The 19869-nt window shown below is 56.0% G+C and overlaps 6 protein-coding genes across 6 annotated transcripts; 4 read left to right on the forward strand and 2 right to left on the reverse strand.

Annotated features, from left to right (window-relative positions):
* Nucleotides 1-553: 553 nt before the first annotated feature.
* On the forward strand, nucleotides 554-5161 carry CCMA1212_003453 (Brefeldin A resistance protein; the record flags this gene model as incomplete). Its single annotated transcript, XM_073700801.1, has 9 exons — nucleotides 554-1290; nucleotides 1347-2107; nucleotides 2165-2395; nucleotides 2449-2579; nucleotides 2642-3463; nucleotides 3529-3743; nucleotides 3804-4506; nucleotides 4569-4712; nucleotides 4772-5161. 9 exons carry the CDS (start codon nucleotides 554-556, stop codon nucleotides 5159-5161), a joined length of 4134 nt encoding a protein of 1377 aa, XP_073560822.1.
* Nucleotides 5162-6282: 1121 nt separating this feature from the next.
* On the reverse strand, nucleotides 6283-8063 carry CCMA1212_003454 (4-coumarate-CoA ligase 1; the record flags this gene model as incomplete). Its single annotated transcript, XM_073700802.1, has 2 exons — nucleotides 6283-7722; nucleotides 7824-8063. The coding sequence occupies 2 exons, from the start codon at nucleotides 8061-8063 to the stop codon at nucleotides 6283-6285; spliced, it is 1680 nt and encodes a 559-aa protein (XP_073560819.1).
* Nucleotides 8064-9543: 1480 nt separating this feature from the next.
* CCMA1212_003455 (putative 2-oxoglutarate-dependent dioxygenase) lies at nucleotides 9544-10788 on the forward strand (the record flags this gene model as incomplete). Its single annotated transcript, XM_073700803.1, has 2 exons — nucleotides 9544-10258; nucleotides 10427-10788. The coding sequence occupies 2 exons, from the start codon at nucleotides 9544-9546 to the stop codon at nucleotides 10786-10788; spliced, it is 1077 nt and encodes a 358-aa protein (XP_073560820.1).
* Nucleotides 10789-12736: 1948 nt separating this feature from the next.
* CCMA1212_003456 (uncharacterized protein) lies at nucleotides 12737-14134 on the forward strand (the record flags this gene model as incomplete). Its single annotated transcript, XM_073700804.1, has 2 exons — nucleotides 12737-12757; nucleotides 12839-14134. The coding sequence occupies 2 exons, from the start codon at nucleotides 12737-12739 to the stop codon at nucleotides 14132-14134; spliced, it is 1317 nt and encodes a 438-aa protein (XP_073560818.1).
* An 819-nt stretch (nucleotides 14135-14953) lies between these two features.
* On the reverse strand, nucleotides 14954-16080 carry CCMA1212_003457 (uncharacterized protein; the record flags this gene model as incomplete). Its single annotated transcript, XM_073700805.1, has 3 exons — nucleotides 14954-15090; nucleotides 15173-15730; nucleotides 15849-16080. The coding sequence occupies 3 exons, from the start codon at nucleotides 16078-16080 to the stop codon at nucleotides 14954-14956; spliced, it is 927 nt and encodes a 308-aa protein (XP_073560418.1).
* A 1387-nt stretch (nucleotides 16081-17467) lies between these two features.
* On the forward strand, nucleotides 17468-18988 carry CCMA1212_003458 (uncharacterized protein; the record flags this gene model as incomplete). The annotated part of the gene is made up of 1 exon (XM_073700806.1): nucleotides 17468-18988. One exon carries the CDS (start codon nucleotides 17468-17470, stop codon nucleotides 18986-18988), a length of 1521 nt encoding a protein of 506 aa, XP_073560417.1.
* Between the last annotated feature and the right edge of the window lie 881 nt (nucleotides 18989-19869).

Here is a 19869-nt window from a genome sequence, read left to right on the forward strand (position 1 = left end):
TGGCCGCCCCACTTTTGGATCTCAGAAGATGAGACTACAGGGCTTTTTTTTTTTGTCAGCCGTGCGTTAGTCATCGCCAGATCGGCCTGCTTACATGGCTGGCCGGCAAAGGAGATGAGATGGAGGCTGGGATTCGCTCCGCGATGGCACCAAACGTGTCAATACGATGTACCAAGTATGCACGAGGTACTGCCGCGTCCCCGGTAATGTTACGAACAGCGCGCACGGGGATGAAGCAGCACGCAGGCAGCCTTACGGCCTGTGCTGTCCCCGGCATGGATCGGAGTTGGTCCTGGTCGCGGGAGGTCGCTTCTGGCAGACCCTGCCCTGCGTGAGATGCCCGAGATGGACCCAATATCGCTTTTCCTATTAGAAGCAGCGAGTCTTCCCGTCGACGGCTTCAGACTGTCCACGGATCAGGCCAGGCTCAACCGCAGCATCTTCACATAAGCCTTGTGCTGTCTGCTCTTGACACTCTGAGGTGTCAGATAGCCCAAGGGTTGCGCAGTTTGCCCGCCAATCCCCTCTGCAAACGCCCCAACCGCTGCCCAACATGTCGGAAAAGCAAGAGGATACTCAGCTCCATGAGCTGAGTAGCCCCTCTGATGAGACGGCTTCCTCACGCCCAGAGTCAATCGAGGCGGAAGCCCTCGAGTCGATCCGGATCCTCCTCAACAGCCAAGCGCCCAAGGGCCAGGAGACCCCCAAGCAGATCGGCCTCTCGTTCAAGGATCTCACCGTGACGGCTCAGGCCGGAACCGAGATTGACGCAAAGACGTTGCCGCGCGCCATCCTCAACACATTCGGACCCGACCAGTGGCGCTTCGTCAAGGAGAACATCCTCTCACGCATCTTCCCCAACTCCTTCAGTGCCGCCGGAAGACCCATCCTTTCCAACTTTACCGGAATTGTCAAGCCCGGTGAGATGTTGCTTGTTCTCGGTCGGCCGGGAAGTGGTTGCTCGACCTTCCTTCGAACAGTTGCCAACCAGTCCACCCTCGCCGTGACGGGTGACTTGGAATATGCCAACGTCCCTGCCGCGGACTTCAAGCGCAACCACGCCAGAGAAACGATTTACCTCCCGGAAGAGGACAGGCACATTGCCTCCCTGTCCGTGAGGCAGACCATCCGCTTCGCTCTTCGAAACTCGCTCCCGGCCGAGGCTCGAGACAGCAAGTCCGTCGCCAACTTGACAGAGGCAATTGCGAAGCTGTTTGGTCTTTCTCATGCCCTCGACACTCCTGTCGGTGGAGCTTTCTTCCCTGGTGTTTCTGGTGGTGAAAGAAAACGGTTCGTTTCACATCCCTTCTATTGAGAGATACCGGCACTAACACTGGCGAAAACAGAGTATCGATCGCGGAAGTTCTCGCTGCCGGCGCGTCTGTTCAATGCTTTGACAACTCGACCCGTGGTCTCGACTCCTCGACCGCGCTGGATTTTGCCAAGGCTTTGCGAGCAGTCACAGACGTTGGCCACAAGACCAGCATGGCCACCCTCTACCAGGCAGGCGAGGATCTCTACAGGAACTTCGACAAGGTCATCGTCCTGGATGACGGACAGATGGCATTCTTCGGAAGAACATCCGAAGCCTGGAAGTACTTCGAAGACCTCGGATTCATCCCCGTTCCTGGACAGACAACTGCCGAGTTCCTCACCACCGCTACGGATCCCGTGGAGCGAAGAGTTCGACCTGGATCTGCGGCCGCAAACTTCAAGACACCGGCTGATCTGGCGGCTGCGTTCCGACGATCGGACAACTACCAGCGCCTGTTGATTGAGATTGACGAATACCGACAAAAGCAAGCTCAGGCTGATGCTTTGCTCCCCGCTTACAACTACCGCCTGTCGTTCCCCGCCCAGGTTTGGGAGTGTCTTTATCGAGAAGTCCAGCTGGTCAGCGCTCAGCGACGAGTCTACTACATCAAGTGGATGACTACTCTCATTCTGTGTCTGGTCTGCGGTAGTGTTTACTTCGACATTGACATCACCGCTCAAGGAGCCTTCACAAGGGGTGGTATTCTGTACTTTGCTCTCATCGTCAACGGTTGGTTCCAGTTCCCGGAACTGTTCGATGCGCACACTAATCGGCCCGTCATTGAGCGACATGGTAAGCATTGTCCTGACATTATACAAGCTGCTCATTTTTACTGACTCGAACGCTTAGCTGGACTGCATCTCAACCGCCCGTCCGCAGTCGCATTGGCCCGGTTCTTCATCGACTTGCCTCTGATCGCCGCTCAGCACGCTCTGTTCATCATCATCTTCTACTTCCTGTCGCGGCTGCAGATTGAAGCAGGAAAATTCTTCTTCTTCTACTTCACGCTCTTCATCTCGACGGTGTGCTTTAGCAATCTGTTGCGCATGTTCGCCTACTACGTCGGAACCTTGGATGATTGTAAGATGCAATTGCTTTCTCTTCGATCAAAGTCACGACTAACACGTGTTTAGGCTTCCGCTACGGTGGTTTCTCCTGCACGGTTCTCCTTCTCTTTGCCGGATTCCTGATTCCGCCGAATGAGATGGGCGCCGCCTTTGGATGGCTGCATCATCTGAACCCAATGTTTTACGGCTTCGAGAACGTAAGTAGTCCAACTTCTTCCTCGGCTGTTGGTTCTCATCATCTAACTGGCCATTCCTGCAGCTCTTCTCGAACGAGTTCAGTGGCTTGGACCTCGCCTGCGACGACAACCTCATTCCGGCGGACGGAGTTGCTGGTCACCAGACCTGTGCTATCCGTGGTGCACTTCCGGGCCAGACCACCGTCCCTGGCGTCGAGTATATCGAGGCTTATGGCTTTTCTCTGTCCCACAAGTGGCGCAACATTGGCATCATGATCTCTATTGCGTTCATCTACCTCTTCATTAGCATGTTCGGCAGCGAGGTCATGAGGTTTGCGCCTCAGGGAGGTGCTCCCCTCGTTTTCGCCAAGCGCCGTGGCCAGAAGGAAAAGGCAGTCACCGTCACTGACGTTGAGAAGTCTGCTCCTACAAATGCCCTGTCAGGTAGACTTGGAGAACTCGCGCTCACCTGGAAGGACGTCAACGTGCACATTGGAGAGAAGCACATTCTCAAGGACATCTCTGGATACGTCAAGCGTGGAGAGTTGACTGCTTTGTGTGGTGCTAGCGGTGCTGGCAAGACTACCCTTCTCACTGCTCTCAGTCAGACCAACTTTGCCGGCACGCTTTCAGGTGAAGTCCTTGTTGGAAGCCAGCCTCCGACCTCAAGCTACAGAAAGACTGTCGGCTTCGCGCAACAGATGGATCTCCACGACGGCACGGCTACGGTTCGCGAGGCCATCGAATTTTCTGCCTTGCTGAGACAGCCCCTGACATACTCCCGCGAAGAGAGACTGGCCTACGTTGACACGGTTCTTGAACTGCTCGATCTGGTTGATGTCCAGCACGTGCTTATTGGCGAAGAGGGTGGCGGCCTGGGCGTTGAAAGGCTTAAGCGAGTCACGGTATGTTTTGCAGATGTCCTCGGACCCTTCCTTTGGATCGCCTTGCTAACCCACAATGCGTACAGATCGGTGTTGAACTTGCCGCACGGCCGGAGATCCTGTTTGCTGACGAACCGACATCTGGACTTGATTCTCAAGGCGCTGCCCGTATCGTTCGCTATCTGAAGCAGCTTGCTCGTCATGGCCAGGCTACTGTCGTCACCATCCACCAGCCGTCGGCACTCCTGTTCTCTCAGTTTGACAATCTCCTGGCTCTTTCATCGGAAGGTCGACAGCTCTAGTAAGTCATTGGCCTCTCGTATTTTCTCTTTTGCGAGCCAGCATGCTGACCATTCTCTAGCTTTGGCAAGGTCACTGAAGCTCTCCCGTATTTCGCTCGTCACGGTGCCGTCTGCCCTGAGGGTGCCAACCCTAGTGCCTTTATTCTCGAGACTGTCGGCGCTGGTGTGAACGCCCGCACAAACGACAAGGGATCCAACTGGTCGTCCAACTGGGCAGCATCTCCGGAAGCTGCGGCCCTCGCACAAGAGATTGAGGAGAGCAAGAAGAACCCCCACGGCAGCACTACCCATGATGAGGAGAAAGTTCCCGAGTATAACGCGTCTACCATTGCGCAGACTTACCTGCTCACGAAGCGAATGCTGCTGAACCAATGGCGCAACACGCCATACATCTACTCCAAGATTTGGGTCCACATTCTCAGCGCCTTCTTTGTTGGCTTCACCTTTTACCAGCTCGGAACCAGCCCTACTGACCTGCAGAACCGCATGTTCAGCGTCTACTTCATGCTGTTCCTCTGCAACGCCATTGTCAATGTCATTCTCGCCAGGTACTTCTTCGCCAGTCTCTACTGGATGTACCGCGAGGGCCCCTCCCACGCCTATGGCTGGGTTGCTTTCGTCAACTCCGTCATTCTCTCTGAGATCCCTGGTGCCCTCTTTGTCACGGTTATCTACTACGTTGTCTGGTATTTCCCTAGTGGACTGCCTCACAACGAAGCTGGATACATCTTCCTCTTCTTCCTGACCTACGAGATTTTCCAGGTACGTTTTGTTTCACCACCTGTTTGCTTATGAAGGGCAAGTGTGTTAACGATATTTTCTAGGTCCTCCTCGGATTGTTCATGATGGCTCTCAGCCCGGATCTCGGTGCGGCTGGAAACGTCCTCGTCTTCATTGTGTGCACCTGCAACTGGTTCAACGGCATCATCATTCCCTATGGCCAGATCCAGGTCTTCTGGCGCTACTGGGTAAGTACTTGGCACGAACGCAAGAGCCTTGGAGTCACCGGAGCTAACGAACAACACAGCTCTACTACCTGTCGCCCTTTACGTACCTGCTTGGTGGCATGGTCACGGCCGTCACCGGTGGTGTTCATGTGACATGTGACACTGCAGACCTGACACTGTTCACTCCGCCCCAGAACCAGACCTGTGGTGAATACGCAGCCAAGTGGGCTCTCTCTGCGTCCGCTCAGCTCCTCAACCCCGATGCTAGCTATCCATCTGACTGTCAAGTGTGTCGCTGGGATTCTGGCGACCAGTTCCTGGCGCAGTTCAACCTTGGCGATGGACAGCTGGGAGGCAAGTGGGGATGCTGGGGCATCTTCCTGGCGTTCACCTTTGGCAACCTCGCCCTGGTGTACTTCTTCACCTGGGCCACCAAGGTCAAGTACTGGAAGCTGTTTTACTTTTTCTAAGCTACACACGGGGATGTGTGCGTGAGAATGCATGAGGAGGAACGCATGGGATCTACTGCCCGCTTTTCCGCATATATGGTTGCATGATGGAGGGTTGAAATGCTTTTGATTCGCAGTGGATTCGATTCGCAGTGGGGGAAAATACCTGATCGCTGGATACCATAGAATGTCGTGATATTTCAAGGCTTAACACGCCTTTGACCAGTCAGTTAGACTCATAGACTCTGTCGAACTTAATAATATTGCCATGACAAACTTTGGTACCCAAAACGTGAGATACAACCTTGTATAACGTTTAACGTTTACACGTATTCGCTCCACCCACTTCTGTCCCTTTCATCCTTTGCCTTTCAAGCTGCCCTGAGCATCTTGAGCTTGCAGCTCGTAGTCTGCCATGACTGTGAATGACAGTTTTATCTGTGCCAGTCTTTTTCTTTTGCGTCGCCAACCTATTTGTTCCGGTTTTACATTCTAGCCCATCTTCTCTCGCACGTAACCGTGTTTTGTTGGCCGCTGTCCCACAATGATGGCTTTGTAGTATCCTTGGAGCGGTTTGCTACTGATATAACATGTATGCCACGTCGTCCAAAGAACACTGCAGTAGTTGTATGTAGAGCAAAGATCAGGGAGTGTCGGCTTCCTACTCAAGGATGAGGCCTGTGGATTTACTGGCAGATGGGACTTTGGTGACGTCGCTCAGAGTAGTCGGGGCCGGATACCATCGTGTTAATCTGGCGAGCAGTGTCGTTTGCTACTCTACTATGACATGTTTCCTTCTACGCGGCAAGTTGCACATCCGATTTGCTTATTGGACGACACCAAATGCATCGCTGACCAGTTGCGGGCGCTCTCGTCACCCTCCCACCTACGCGGAGATGGACACTCTTCATCTTGGGGTCATCTGAGCTATGCAGTTGCCATGGACAACTGTCTTCGACTTATTGACGGTCACCCATATCTTGACTTGACTATTGCCCATGCTCAGCAAATTGACCAATACGTGTTGGTATCACTCGCAAGTCTGTGCGACACAGAATCCCAGCTTAGAGAAGAATCATTGGCTTCGTAACTAACTAATAAACAAAGTTGCATAGATACATAAATCATTTACAACCGATCCTTTAACCGACGACATTCACCCAGCGGTTGGAGCGATCAACCGACGCTCCAACGTTGACCAGCTCCTTGAGCTTCCTCTTGTGAATCTTGAACCCAACATGAGGATACTTCTCGACAAAGTACACGCCGCCAGAGATGCGGGTGAACTTGCCCAGCTTGCTCTCGACGTAGGCCTCGAGCTCGCTGGCGAGCTTGGCCAGCGACTCGCGGTCCTTGCGCACCTCGGGCTGCAGGACGACAAAGGCAGTAGGGTGCTCCTGCTGTGCCTCCTCGTCGCGAATGCCGACGACGACGGCCGCGGACACGGCCGGGTGGTCGAAGAGGATGGCCTCGAACTCGCTGGCCGAGGCGTGGGTGCCGTAGCCGTCGCCGACGCGCAGCATCTCCTTGATGCGGTCGACGATGAAGACGTTTGAGTTGTCGTCGACGTAGCCGACGTCGCCGGTGTGGAACCAGCCCTCGGAGTCAAACTCCTTGTTGGCGACGGCGTTGTCCTTGTAGCCCGCGAACCGGGCCAGCGAGCTGCGCACGAGCAGCTCTCCGCGCTCGTTGCGCCCGAGATCCTCGCCCGTCTCGGTGTCGAGGACGCGGATCTGCATGCCGTGGACGAGGGTGCCGCTGGACCCGCGCACGGAGGAGGCGTCGTCGACCTGCAGGGCGATGAGCAGCGTCTCGGTGGTGCCGTACTCCAGGCTGAGGCGCACGCCGTTGAACTTCTCCTGCACGGCCTCGCGCATCTTGGGGTGGATCGGGGCGCCGGCGGAGAGCATCCACTTGATGCTCTTGTACGTGGCGCCGTCCTTCTTCTCGGACTTTGCGATTTCCGCGGCGAGGGGCGGCGTGACGAAGAGGAACGTGATCTTGTACTGGTCGATGAGGTGGAACGAGGCCTGGCCGAAGGGCTTGAGCAGGATGACGACGGGGATGCCGAGAAGGATGTTGAGGCCGAGGTACAGCTTGGCGGTGATGCCGTAGGCAAAGGGGAGGGTGGCGATCCAGACGTCTTCTTCGGGGTTTGTGTCTTCGGGGACGGTCAGGCGGGTGGTCAACAGGTTGGCGGACCAGTGGCGGTGCGTCATGAGGTAGGACTTGACGTTGCCGGAGGACCCCGTCGTGCGGTTGATGAAGGCGTAGCTCTTGTCTGTTTCCTCCTGGGTGGTGAGGCGGAAGCCGTCGTAGAGCTCCGTCTCGTTCTCTAACAGGTCGTGGACGTTGGCGATGCCGTGGGGTGTCCCCGTGAGGCTGATCAGGGGAATGTCACGGTAGGCGTCGGCGGCGCCTCTGGACATGATGGCGTATTCCTCATCGGTGATGATGAGCTTGGCGCCGGCTTGCTTGACTCTTGAGATGACCGCGATCACATCAAGGCCCTGTTGGATAGGAATGGGGTAGATGGTGGCTCCGGCGGCCAAGACACCGAAGAAAGCTACGGGGTAGTGAATCTAAAACCAAGTACAAGTGGTCAGCAAACAGTTTCTACATGTCAAGTTGTGCAAGCTCGCCTGAACTGGTTTGATTCTTGTACGACATGGGGAGTACTTACAGAGTTGTTTGCCAAGAAAGCAATAACATCATGCGGCTTAATGTCGTACTTCTTGACGAGGACCGAGGCCAACCGCCGGCTCCGCGTCTCAAGCTCATCGAGAGTCAAGGTCTCACCGGTCTCATGAACACGGTACAACACCTTATCACGAGAGTACTTCTCGCGAGCAGCGTTGAATATGAAGTTGAAGACGTCGGCGACCGGCACCTCAGGCTTGGGGAACTTGGATTCAAAGACCATCTTGAAAAAAAAAAGTTTTGTTGTATTTCTCTTCAAAGGTTCAGTTGATGAACTATGGTTGAAGTTGAATCTTGGTTATCCTGTTAGACTTTGCAGAGTCGCAGGAGAGAGATTGTGGCAAAACTATATGATTAAATACTCGATAGCCATGATGCCTTCTTTATCTTTTCAATTGGACTACCTCGATACGAGCTAGCATAATCTATTTTGATCCCCCTTGACGTTCTCGTCCTACTCTCGCGCTCGCTGTCTTGACTTCGCCTCATTCAAACCGACACGGATTCGGATACAGCCTACAACGGAATAGGTATCTCGCGATTCCCAATGACGAGCCAACCATCACTATCAAACAGACTAGGGGCGTTTAGAAAAAAGAAAACGTGCCGTCAAAGCTTTCCACAGATGTCCGAAAGTTTGTCACAAGAAAAAGAGCAAGCAACCTGCTAGTTTCATCTCGCAATCATGGCTGCAAAAGGATTGCGGCAACCTTTGATTCCTCACCCCTGCCCCCCCCCCCCGGGACAGCGTCGGCGGCTCAGGAAGTTCCCCGAAGGAATGCTTCATGCGTTTACATGCATGTCTCGATTTCCGGTTGAAAATACGTGCGTGGCAAGGGTTGTATCCCGTCCACGCCAGAGTGTGGATCAGTGCTGGTGCATGCGGCTGGCCCGTGAAGGATTCCGGCTGCTGCAAGAGAGTCGTCGTCACTTTTGCTCATCGGTTACGAAGGTTGGAGCCAGGGGTCTCGATTGTTGAAGAAAGAGGTTGCGAGCGACGGGGATGTAAGCTTCGGAGATGGGGATGGGGGTGGGATGACGCTATCTGCACAGATGCAGGCCCTGATAAGATGGAAGGACACTAGAAGAGGCTACGGTAACACCGGAAGACAGATGGGATCTGGGATTGCCCCGTAATGTGCGACAGACAGACAGTCAGCTCCGATCACACCCCCACATTGCGTGAGGGGGGGCGCGTCAGCAATATAGGATGACAACATAAGCGGCGACAGGGGGTCAGGGCAGGGGGGGGTGATTCCCCGGTCGAGTTGTCCAGGGTTGCTGGAAGGAATTGGCGAAGCAGGATAGAAGACGCTCGAAGAGCAAGATCGGACGATGGCAATCGACAATCAGGCGAGTCCAAAGGATTCTCTTGGTTGTCCTAGTTGTTCCATCTTATCCGATCATTATCAATTCCTGTTGGAGGGCCAATGAGTGATCAGAAGATTATGCAACCATGTGCATAACACCGACTCGGATCAGGCCACAGAGTTCAAGTTTCGTACCATGCGAGTTGAGGCAAGAGTGTAGAGGCGTACACCCCATTGCGGTTATAAATTCCTGACCTAGTTCCTGTATACCCCCTACTCTTATCCCACGAACAACAACAACAACAACAACAACAACAACAATCATCGTTATCAATCAGTCCTTATCAAACAACTGCAAGCACGAGCATTTCCCCCATACATACGTGATCAATCATGGCAGCCAACGACACGACCAGCCTGCCCATTATTGACTTTGCCAAAATCGTTGGCCCGTCCATCTCGCACTCCCCCGAGGTTCTCGAGGAGAGCGAGAAGGAAAAGAAGAAGCTCTTTGACGCCTTTGTCAACGTGGGCTTCGTGTACCTGGCCAACCACTCCATCCCCGACTATGCGCGGGACAACCTCTTCTCGCACGCAAAGAAGTTCTTCGCGCTGCCCGAGTCGGAAAAGGCCAAGGTCGAGACGGGCGAGTCCAAGGCGTTCCACGGCTGGTTCTCTCCCACCCGCACGTCGGGCGACAAGCGGCACGCGGACCTCAAGGAAGCCTTTGACGTGGGCAAGGACGACGACCCCACGAGGCCCAACCAGTGGCCGGCGGACTGGCCCGAGTTCCGCGACGACATGAACTTCTTCTTTGACCGGTGCCACGAGGTCCACCTCGTGCTGCTGCAGGCCCTGGCGCAGCAGGTCGGCATCGACGAGCACTTCTTCGACCCGCACGTCGCCGCCAGGGACCACTTCTTCCGCGTCATCTACTACCCCGAGACCAGCAGGGCCGCCTTCAAGGACCGGCTGCGCGCCTCGGCGCATACAGACTACGGCACGCTGACGCTGCTCTTCAACGACAACAGCGGCGGCTTGCAGGTCCGCAAGTCGGACGGCACTTACATTGACGCGCCCCCGATTCCCGGCTGCGCCATCATCAACGGTAAGTTGTTTTTTTTTTTTTCCCAGGTTCAACAGGCTTACACCCCCTCCCCTCATACACACACACACACCATAAACCACCTTCCATCTTGCTCCCCTCCCCCCTTGTAGCCACGCCGCTCCGGTAATCTTTGCTAATCTCCCGGTCTTTTCTTCTCGTTTCATGCAGTGGGCGATCTTCTCTCCCGCTGGTTCAACGACAAGCTCATCTCGACGGAACATCGGGTTGTCGAGCCAGAGCCCAAGCCGGACGCCAACGGCAACATCCCGGACGTTGTTCCCGCCCGCTACGCCATTGCCTGGTTCGGCCACCCGAACCGGGACGCCCTGGTTGACCCGATTGACGCCTGCTGCACGCCCGAGAACCCCAAGAAGTACGCCCCTGTCTATGCCGGCCAGCACGTGGTCGAGCGGCTGGCTTATCTGCACAAGAAGGGCCAGAACACGACGGAATGGTCGGATGGGATGCAACGTGACAAGAGCGAGCCCACAGCGGCTGCTGCAACTCCTGTCGCCGTGGCTAGCTCATAGTTTTGGTGGGTGGCAAAGTGCTGTGTTGCTTCTTGGTGATGGTTCTGGAGACGAAGAGGCGTATAAGGCTGAGCGGGGAGGAGGGTGAAAGAAGCCGCCTCGCTTCCCCGGGGCTGGGGGGAGTTGCAAATCCACGTTCCTGGATAGTTACATAGTACAGAAATTTAAAAAAAAAAAAAAAATGACAACATGAAGATCAAGACTGGCGTGTTCAACTAGTTCGATGCGTTTGTGGGTTCTCGGTCAGACATCTTGGAGCGAACCCCGATAGCTTCATCTTCCTACCCGAAACGGCATGTGGAACCTGGGTCAGCCCTGGCAGCTGCAGATGACACGAGGCTAAGTTTCTAGAGAGATATGCTCGTAAGAGGATGCAACCCTGCCGGCCCGAAACGGCCATCCTTGCATACGGACCCCTGTAAGACCCAAAGTACGGCTAGTCCAAGGACTGCCAGGGCCCAGACTATAGAGTAATCCTACATGGGTAGGGCGACGACCACCGGGGGAAATCATAACTGAATGCCGAGCATAGCTGACAGAGAGGCCGTATGCTAGACCACAAGCGAGTCTTGGCTCATAGTTGCTACAGACAGCTCAAAGAGTTATAGATGCACATGTCACGGATAATTTGAGATGTTCAACTCTGGCAACTATGTCTATCTGAAATGTAGATATGTTCAGCGCAAAGACACTACCACAAAAGTCGCCGATATTGTCTCGTCAACTAGGTTGCAAGGCATTGCGAAAGACCGGCGACTCAACCATGAAATCTAGCCCAGCCTGGTCGTCTTATCAACAAGAGACACCGGAAGAAGTCATTCTTAAGACTCGTTGAAGGAGTTAGTCAATCCCCGAAGCCAGGCAAAGCTTGGGAAACTCACGGCAACGAGCCACAATTGCCGACGAAGCCCGGCATCAACGAGCCAGAAATGTCCGAAGCCATCGAGCTCCGACTGTCTCTCTCTTTTGTAGACCAGTTTTGATGGAGGCTCCCTCCCTCTCGGGGCCGTAGAGATCGGACTTCGCCTGGCCCGGACCCGGGAGTCCCAATCATAACTCATATCAAGGGCATGCGGCCCTGCCTGCATCCGCGCGCCGTTCAAGGATTTCCCTCCTGCATCGTTCGAAGGATCTTTTTCTCCGACCAAAACCCTTGGCATCGGCCGTACTTAACCCTTCGATAGGCCCCAGTCCCGCGCATATTGGCGCCCCTAAAATCTGACTTGAGTTCTTTAATTCTCAGGCCCAAGGCGCAAGGGCCCCGAGCAGGAAAGGACACACACACACACACTCACACACACGCACACGCACACGCACACACCACCCCCCCAGTCGATTCTTGCCTATCTATGACATCCCGATAACGCCAGAGGGAAGTGATTTGCCTTGCACACCGAAGCGACGAGAAGAGATACGAAGTCTGTAGAAGGCAAGGACCGCGGGAATACGGTTGGGGGTAAGAAACGGGAACTCAACATGACTTCAATGTGACTCTGGATGATGCATATGTGGCTATCGAGGCTGTGTCCCCCTCCCCCCCTCCCCGGGGAGGGTTGGGATTCCTATCCCGGTCTCGCGGAGGCGTAAGGGCATAGATTGTGAGACGCAAGGCGAAACGGGAGTTACCAAACATGGAAGGCTGGGCGTTACGCAGGATCTTTGATATCTCGGCAAATGTGATAGGCCGCACGTGGCAAAGAGAGAGGATACGCAATACCAAAGAGAGAGAGAGAGAGAGAGAGGGAGACAGAGAGGGAGATGTCAGCAATCTTTTCATATATTTCAGTGATTGCCTTTGCCGTTGAGCCTCCCTTTCTGCCGTGACACAAAGACAAGACACGGACTATTCAACACGTTCTTCTTCAAAGCTCTCTTCCCAACTGCCCAGACGGGAATATTCAACATAGCTTTCAGAGAACACTCGAAAGCAAAAATCAAACAAGTCAACATGGTCCAGACTCAGATCCAGGTGAGCTCCCTCTTTTCCTCTGTCTAACCAAACCACCCCCCCCTTTCTTTTAGTTGTATCAGACTAACAAGAAACTACCAGATTCCCGAGCTGGGACTCCTGCCCACGACCTTTTCCAAGGTCAAGCCCGCAGTCACAGAGACCATCCGGGAGATTACACCAACAGATCTCGACACATGGTCTCCCGACTCGTGGCGAACCAAGCGCGCAGCGCAAGCCGTCGAGTACGCCGACAAGGACGCTCTGGAGGAGACGTGCGCCTACCTGCGCCAGCTCCCTCCGCTGGTGAACCCGTCCGAGATTGAGCAGGCCCGCGCGCAGCTGTACCACGTCGCCCTTGGCCGGGCCTTTGTCATCCAGGGCGGCGACTGCGCCGAGAGCTTCCACGACATCAAGTACGACATCATCAAGAAGAAGGTCGAGCTGCTGCGCCGCCAGAGCGAGATGCTCGAGGAAGCCCTGGGCATGACGGTGATCCCCCTGGGCCGCATCGCCGGCCAGTACGCGAAGCCGCGGTCCAACCCCTTTGAGACGCTGCCGTCGGGCGACAAGATCCACGCCTTCAGGGGCCACAACGTCAACTCGGAGGACCCCAGCCGCCGCCAGCCGGACCCCAACCGGCTGCTGCTGGGCTACTTTTACGCGGCGGCGTCGCAGAACACGATCCGGCACGTGTCGACGCACAGCGCGCCGACGGCCGGCAAGACGCCCGGCAAGTCGTTCCTCTACACGTCGCACGAGGCGCTGCACCTCCCGTACGAGGCGGCCCTGACGCGCGACCGCTACAACCTGTCGGCGACGACCATCTGGCTGGGCGAGCGCACGCGGCAGCTGGACGGCGCGCACGTCGAGTACGCCCGGGGGCTGCGCAACCCGATCGGCGTCAAGGTCGGGCCCACGGCGACGGCAGAGGAGGTCGTCGCCATCCTCGACGCGCTGAGCCCCGACCGCGCGCAGTGCGGCAAGATCACCATCATCACGCGCATGGGCTGCGGCCGCGTGCGGTCCGTCCTGCCGCCCATCATCCGCGCCGTCCAGCTGAGCGGCCACGTTCCCATCTGGATGAGCGACCCGTGCCACGGCAACACGTTTGCGACGTCTGCGGGCGTCAAGACGCGCAGGGCCGAGGACCTGCTGCAGGAGCTCAAGGAGACGTACATCGCGCACCGCAGCCTGGGCAGCCGCCTGGGCGGCATCCACCTCGAGCAGACGGGCGAGGACGTGACCGAGTGCCTGGACGGGGAGATGAACACGTGCGAGGAGGACCTGGGGCAGTGCTACCAGTCGCTGTGCGATCCGCGGCTGTCGAACCAGCAGGCGTTGTCGCTGGTGAAGCAGTTTGGGGAGTTTGTCAAGAACTACGAGCACGAAGCATGAAGAGGATGATGATGTATTGTTTTGTTTGCGGTATGTTTTGTACATGGCAAGTTTTTTTACGGCACAAGGTAAAATAAATCGACCAGGAAAGGAACAAACGCAGATTGGGTCATGTTTGTATCTAGTTTCTTATTCTCTTCATTCAGTCTTCAAGTGTTGCTTCCTTTGGTTGCATGTTCCATATCCCCTGTGAATTCCCCACGATGAGATACATGAATCCGCGGCGCCCACGTATTTTGTGCTGTTGGTGTTGGTAGTTATCGGTGATCATCACTTGCTGCTGCTGGTGGTGGTGGTGCGTGAGAACCTTCAGCGTTACGCCCATCTCAATCTCACGAGATTTTCCCTCCAGTGTCACCCCCCCCTGTCCACTTCCAGTGTGTGCCTCCCACGTGGCGGCCGTCGACGTGCATGAGGCTTGCATGCTTCTGGAATAAACGGGCTCTGCGTTACATTCTCGGGGGCCTGTGGGCTTGAGGGGGGACGTGGCGAGTCTTACATATGCATCTGACTCGGTGATCTGCCTACTTTATCTATTTTTGTCAACGCTGGAGCGGTAGCATCTATCGTGAGTACATGTAGATCTTGAGCACTCTGCCAACACATGGTTGCATTCGAGGGTCCTGGCGGGTATCTGGATTTCAAAGCCAGTGTCTTGCTCGAGAGATTCCACCAATGATGTTTCGTCTACTACACACATCCAACACTTGAGAAGCTGGGATTCTTAGAATTGTCTTTGCATTTATCGCCAACTCCAGGTAATCTCTATGTACAGAATCTCATTTGCTACCGAGCGGGCAGAACCAAAACTCCTGATGTTTATGCCGACAGCGGCTTCCTGCCGTAGGCAAAGTTGAGCTTGGGCTGGTAGCCGTACGTCTTGATCTCAATCTCCAGAGCATCCAGGAACTTGTGGAACTCTTTGGCATCAGCCGCCACTCCAGGGATTCCCGTCTCTGCATCAAACTCAACATTAGCCTTTATTCCAAGTAGACGCATCTCACCTAGAAAAGGAGATGAAATCAAACCCAAACTCACCAGGAATCTTCTCGTCCAACGTCCGGAAGCACTCAACCCACAGCTCCGCCGACGCATTCTTCTGCTCCTCCGCCTTCGCCAGCGCGCCGTACCCGTGATCAAACTGCACCGTCGTCACGTCCTCGAGCCCCGCGTCCTTGAGCAGGCCCTCGAGCTTGTACGCGACGTGAATGTCCATGCCGAAGCCGGCCGTCGACCACTCCTGCATGAGGGCCTGCTTGTGCAGCTGCGGCCGCGTGGCCGGGTCCGCCGGCGACTCGTGGCTGATCCACTCGGCCTCGACCAGCTGGATGTAGCCGCCGGGCTTGAGGCCCTGGACCAGGTTCTTGATGACGACGGGCCACTCGGCGGACTTGATGCCCCAGATGAGCAGCCGCTGGTGGATGACGTCAAAGGACGACTGCCAGCCCCAGGACGAGGGGAAGGGCTTGCGGATGTCGTGCTCGCGGAGGTCGACGCCCGCGGACGGAGGGGGGAACAGGGTTGAGCCGATGTCGACGCCGTGGAGGTCCAGCTTGTGGTCTGGGAGCTGGCGAGGCAGGTCACGCAGCCAGGTGCCTAAGTTGTTTGTTTGCTCGCGTTAGCCATTCTTGCTCTCTACTTTGTTCTTTTGCACGTACTCGTTGATATCTCGTTGGAGTTTGTGAAGGGGTTTGAGGGGGGACTCAGAACATACCATCCGCAGCACCGCAGTCCAGGACGCGCAGCTCCTTCTTCTCCTTGATGTTGGGCGTGACGAGCAGCTGGCCGCCCGTCGTCGAGTTCATGAAGCGGTGCTGGCGCGTCAGGCGGTCGATTTCCTGCGCGTGGTGAGGCAGCATGTAGGCGCCCTCGGTGCCCGTGAAGGGGGCGAGGGGCACGGAGCCGGTGACGGCCACGGGGGCACTGGCGGTTGCAGCTGAGGCCATCTTTTTTCTTTTGCGCAAGTCTCACAAACTGAAGAAGATGGAAGGAAAGAATAACGGGTGCTGTTGTCTTCTGCTTCTGCTGTTCGTTGCTGCTGCTGCTGTCGGGGCGTGGTGCTGAGCGCTTATAAGCAGCTGGACGAGCCTCGCCGCTTTTATCGTCAACCACCAGCGAATCCCATAAGCTTAAACCAACCCATCCCTCCAATCGCACATCCACCCCAAGCCAAGCAAGAAGGATCCAAAACGCCTCAGCAGAGATCTTCAGGCAAGACACCAACATGCCTGTCCAAGCAAAAAGAAAACCCAAAACTTCATGTCAGATACTAGATGCAGAATCTAGATGGCTGAAGCCAGGGGCCCAGCACACTTACACACACACACACACACACTTGCACGGCGTAAGCTGCATCTCGGGGCCTGCAGCAGCGGCTAAGCCGGCATGGGTCCGGTTCATGGGCCAGCTGCTGCTGCTGTTTGATAGCGAGTAAGTGCATGATTGCATGCGCCGGGCTGACAATCGATTTCGGGGCTACTATAACCAAAGATCCGGGATGCGCGTTCCTGGAGGTTACACAATAAGCAGGACAGATTGCACAAAACCTGCCTAGAAACCAACCGCCTCTCCATTCCGGTCCGCAGATTGGTAACCCGGCATTAGTAAAAAAAACGAAGGAAAATAAGAGAAAAGTAGACTATCCGGAACTCCTTGACTGCCGCGCCAACTCCGAGCGATCCACCAGCCCGCCATCCAACTCCGAGATCTCTCGCAGGGCTGTCAAACAAGCCACCGTAAAAGCCAAAGCCACCCAACTCCGAAACAATAAACCAACACCCCCCTCCCTCAGTAGAGCAAAATAGATAGCAAGCAGATAGTAGGGAAAAAAAAAATCAAAAAATCAAAGCCACGCCAGATCGTCCCGTAGGTTATCGATCCATGCATGTCCGAGCCGGGGAAGCTGTTCCTGTAAGCTAAAGCAAGCCCGGCCGCCGCGCCCGTTTCCTAGGGTCTAAAAGGATTCCGCAAGCCTGGGACGCTTTTACATTTCCAGCAAAGTTGCATCTTCAACATCAACAACATCCCAAATCCTTACATCCCTGGTTCCGGTACGAAAGAGTGAGAGAGTGAGAGAGATACCCCGAGCTGCCTGTTCGTATCATCCGCGGACACGTTTCATCATCTTGCTCAGGGTCAACCCGTTGTCGACAGAATTCCCAGTTTCCCTCGCCAGAAGGAAGGAAATCCATCCGAACTTTCTGACAACCCAACCCTTCCCTGCCGAACAGACCCTTTCCTCTCTCCCCCCCTTCCTCTCTCTTTCTTTCTTCCTCTCCCTCCTACTTGGCTTGGGCCTCAAAGCGTCTCCTTTGAATGCTTCGAGCTCGAACCATGGTCTCCGCCATCGCCACCCCTCCTATTGGAGGCTCTCCCTACCGCCTGGTCAACCTCGCCAACCTCCAAATCGGATTCACCGTCGTCCCCTCGTGGCTGAACCAAGGCGCCGCCGTCCCCATGGCCAACGTCTCTCCCCCGTCGTCATCACATAAGCAGGGCGGCGCGCGTTCCTCCGTGTCCGTCACCCTCACCGAGGCCCTCCAGACCCCGCCCGGCGTCTACAACGTCCAGCAGCTCGTGGCCAACTCGGGCCCCCTCCTGGACGTGGTCATCTCGCGCCTCGGGCAGGACCCGCCCGGCCAGCCGAGCGCCTCGTCCATCCTCATCGACGGCCTCGCGGCATCGCTGTCCACCCGCGGCCGCGAGTCGACCTTTCCCCTGGAAAAGGCCACCAACGACGCCGCGCGCAGCGAAATCGTCCACCAGGCCAACCGCGTCGCGTCCACCATTGTCAAGCACGTCAAGAAGAGCGTCAAGCCGGCGCCCAAGAGCCTCGACTTCCGCATCCGCAGCCCCTGCGAGGGCCACCTGTGGACGCACTCGGTCGCGGCCCTGCTCTTTGGCCCGCGCAGCGACTCGCAGCTCATGGAGCTCTACAACGAGTGGCTGCACCGCATGGTGCTCCTGAGGGACAGCCTCATCCCCTTTGAGAACTTTGAGGAGGTGCCCCTCGTCATCCCGCCCGGCTCGACCCGCGGCATCCGCGACCTCGAGGAGCCCCGGCGCGCGTTCCTCGTCCACTGCCTCACCGGCAACATCCAGCAGATGGCCATTGTCGACCTCGCAAAGGTCTTCACCGCCAGGCACCTCCCCCGCGGCGGCTACGGCTTCCAGTACTCCCAGGGCCTCATCCTGCCCGCCTTCCTCTCGGGCTCCCGCTCCCTCCACCTGCTGCGCTACCACCCGGCGCACCTCAACACCTCCGCCACCGACGTCCTCTTCGACTACGAGCACGCCCAGTACATCAACGCGCCCCGGACGGAGCTGTCCGCCAGCGACGCCCTCACCACAAAGACGGGCTGGAACGCGGCGTCCCTGCTCGACGCGGACACCAGCGTCGTCGAGTCCGCCCTCGCCGTGGACCCCAGCGGCGACGCCCTCCGCCGCGTCGTCAAGCTCGGCCTGACGCTCGACTCGGGCGCCTGCGTCTCCGTCGACCTCGGCCAGATTGCCCGCGGCCGCCGCTACGCCTACGAGCTGCGGTCCGACAAGACCGGCTCCGGCGCCGACGAGGCCGCCTCGGACAGCACCGCCTACGTCCACAGCGCCGCCAGCATCCTCTCCAAGCCGGGCCTCGTCATCTCGCCCCGCGTCACCCCCGGCAGCCCGCCCGGTGTGCATGTCATTCCCACGGCTGATCCCATCCTCAGGCTCGCCCTCCTCGGCAAGCTCTATCCCGAGAACGTCATCCTGGCCAAGGAGCATGACAGCCTCGACGGCATTAGTAGGGCGGGCAAGAACTTTGCCGAGAAGATTGTCATTTTCGAGAAGAATGCGGCTGCTGCGAGCGCGTAAGCTTTTGCTTAATTTTCATGTCCTTGCATTTGTTCCTTTCTATGTTTTTTGTCTCCTATGCATGTGTAGGTAGTAGGTAGTAGTAGCCAGAGTAGCCAAGAGGTATTATGAATTGACCTCAGATGGATGGGGGATAACTGGTGGCACATCAGGGGGGTCCAAACAAGGGGAAACATACTTTAGTCGTTCAACGTACATGCATGGAGTGAAGCTTCAGTACTCCCTAGGGGATTGCAAATTGAATTTCGCTTTTTTTTTCTCTGTAAAAGTAGCATTCGTGTCCCTCGATATTTTGTTTGAGTCCTCACAAGGTGACCCCCTGTCCCTCCGTCGCATCGCATTGCATCGCATCGTGATGACTCGTGGATGATGCGTACAACTTGTCATCAAATCACAGTATTGTCAAGTTGTTGGCCAGTATTGTTTTTTTTTTTTTTTTTTTTTTTTTTTTTTTTTTCTGCCTTGCGGAGTTTATATCTCCAGTTGACAATCAATCCCGCAGCCCCTCATCCCACATTCTCTGCCCCTCCTCCCCTCCCCCATTCCCACTTCCCACCTTGCACAAGAGTCTCGATTCGCGCCCGTCAGACGAAATGGATATCCCTCCGTCAAACTAGCACGCTACCGGCATAGTGCTCGACCCTGCCACACCCGTTTGCCACGATCGACCGGGTAAGCCATTTAGGCAACTTTTTAGACAATGTCTCACTCACCCCCTTCCCTGCCATGTTTCGCTCCAGAGAATACCAAAGTCCAGCGGTAGTGGCCCTGTGTGAGTGACACCAAGCCAGGGGAACCAAAACGTGAGCCAGCAATTCAGATGACGGGACACACCAGAGCGTCTTGGGTAGGTGAACGATAACACCGCCAAACTCGGACAA

Source organism: Trichoderma ghanense, assembly GCF_004382785.1.
Source record: "Trichoderma ghanense strain CCMA-1212 chromosome Unknown scaffold_3, whole genome shotgun sequence".
Taxonomy (NCBI): domain Eukaryota; kingdom Fungi; phylum Ascomycota; class Sordariomycetes; order Hypocreales; family Hypocreaceae; genus Trichoderma; species Trichoderma ghanense.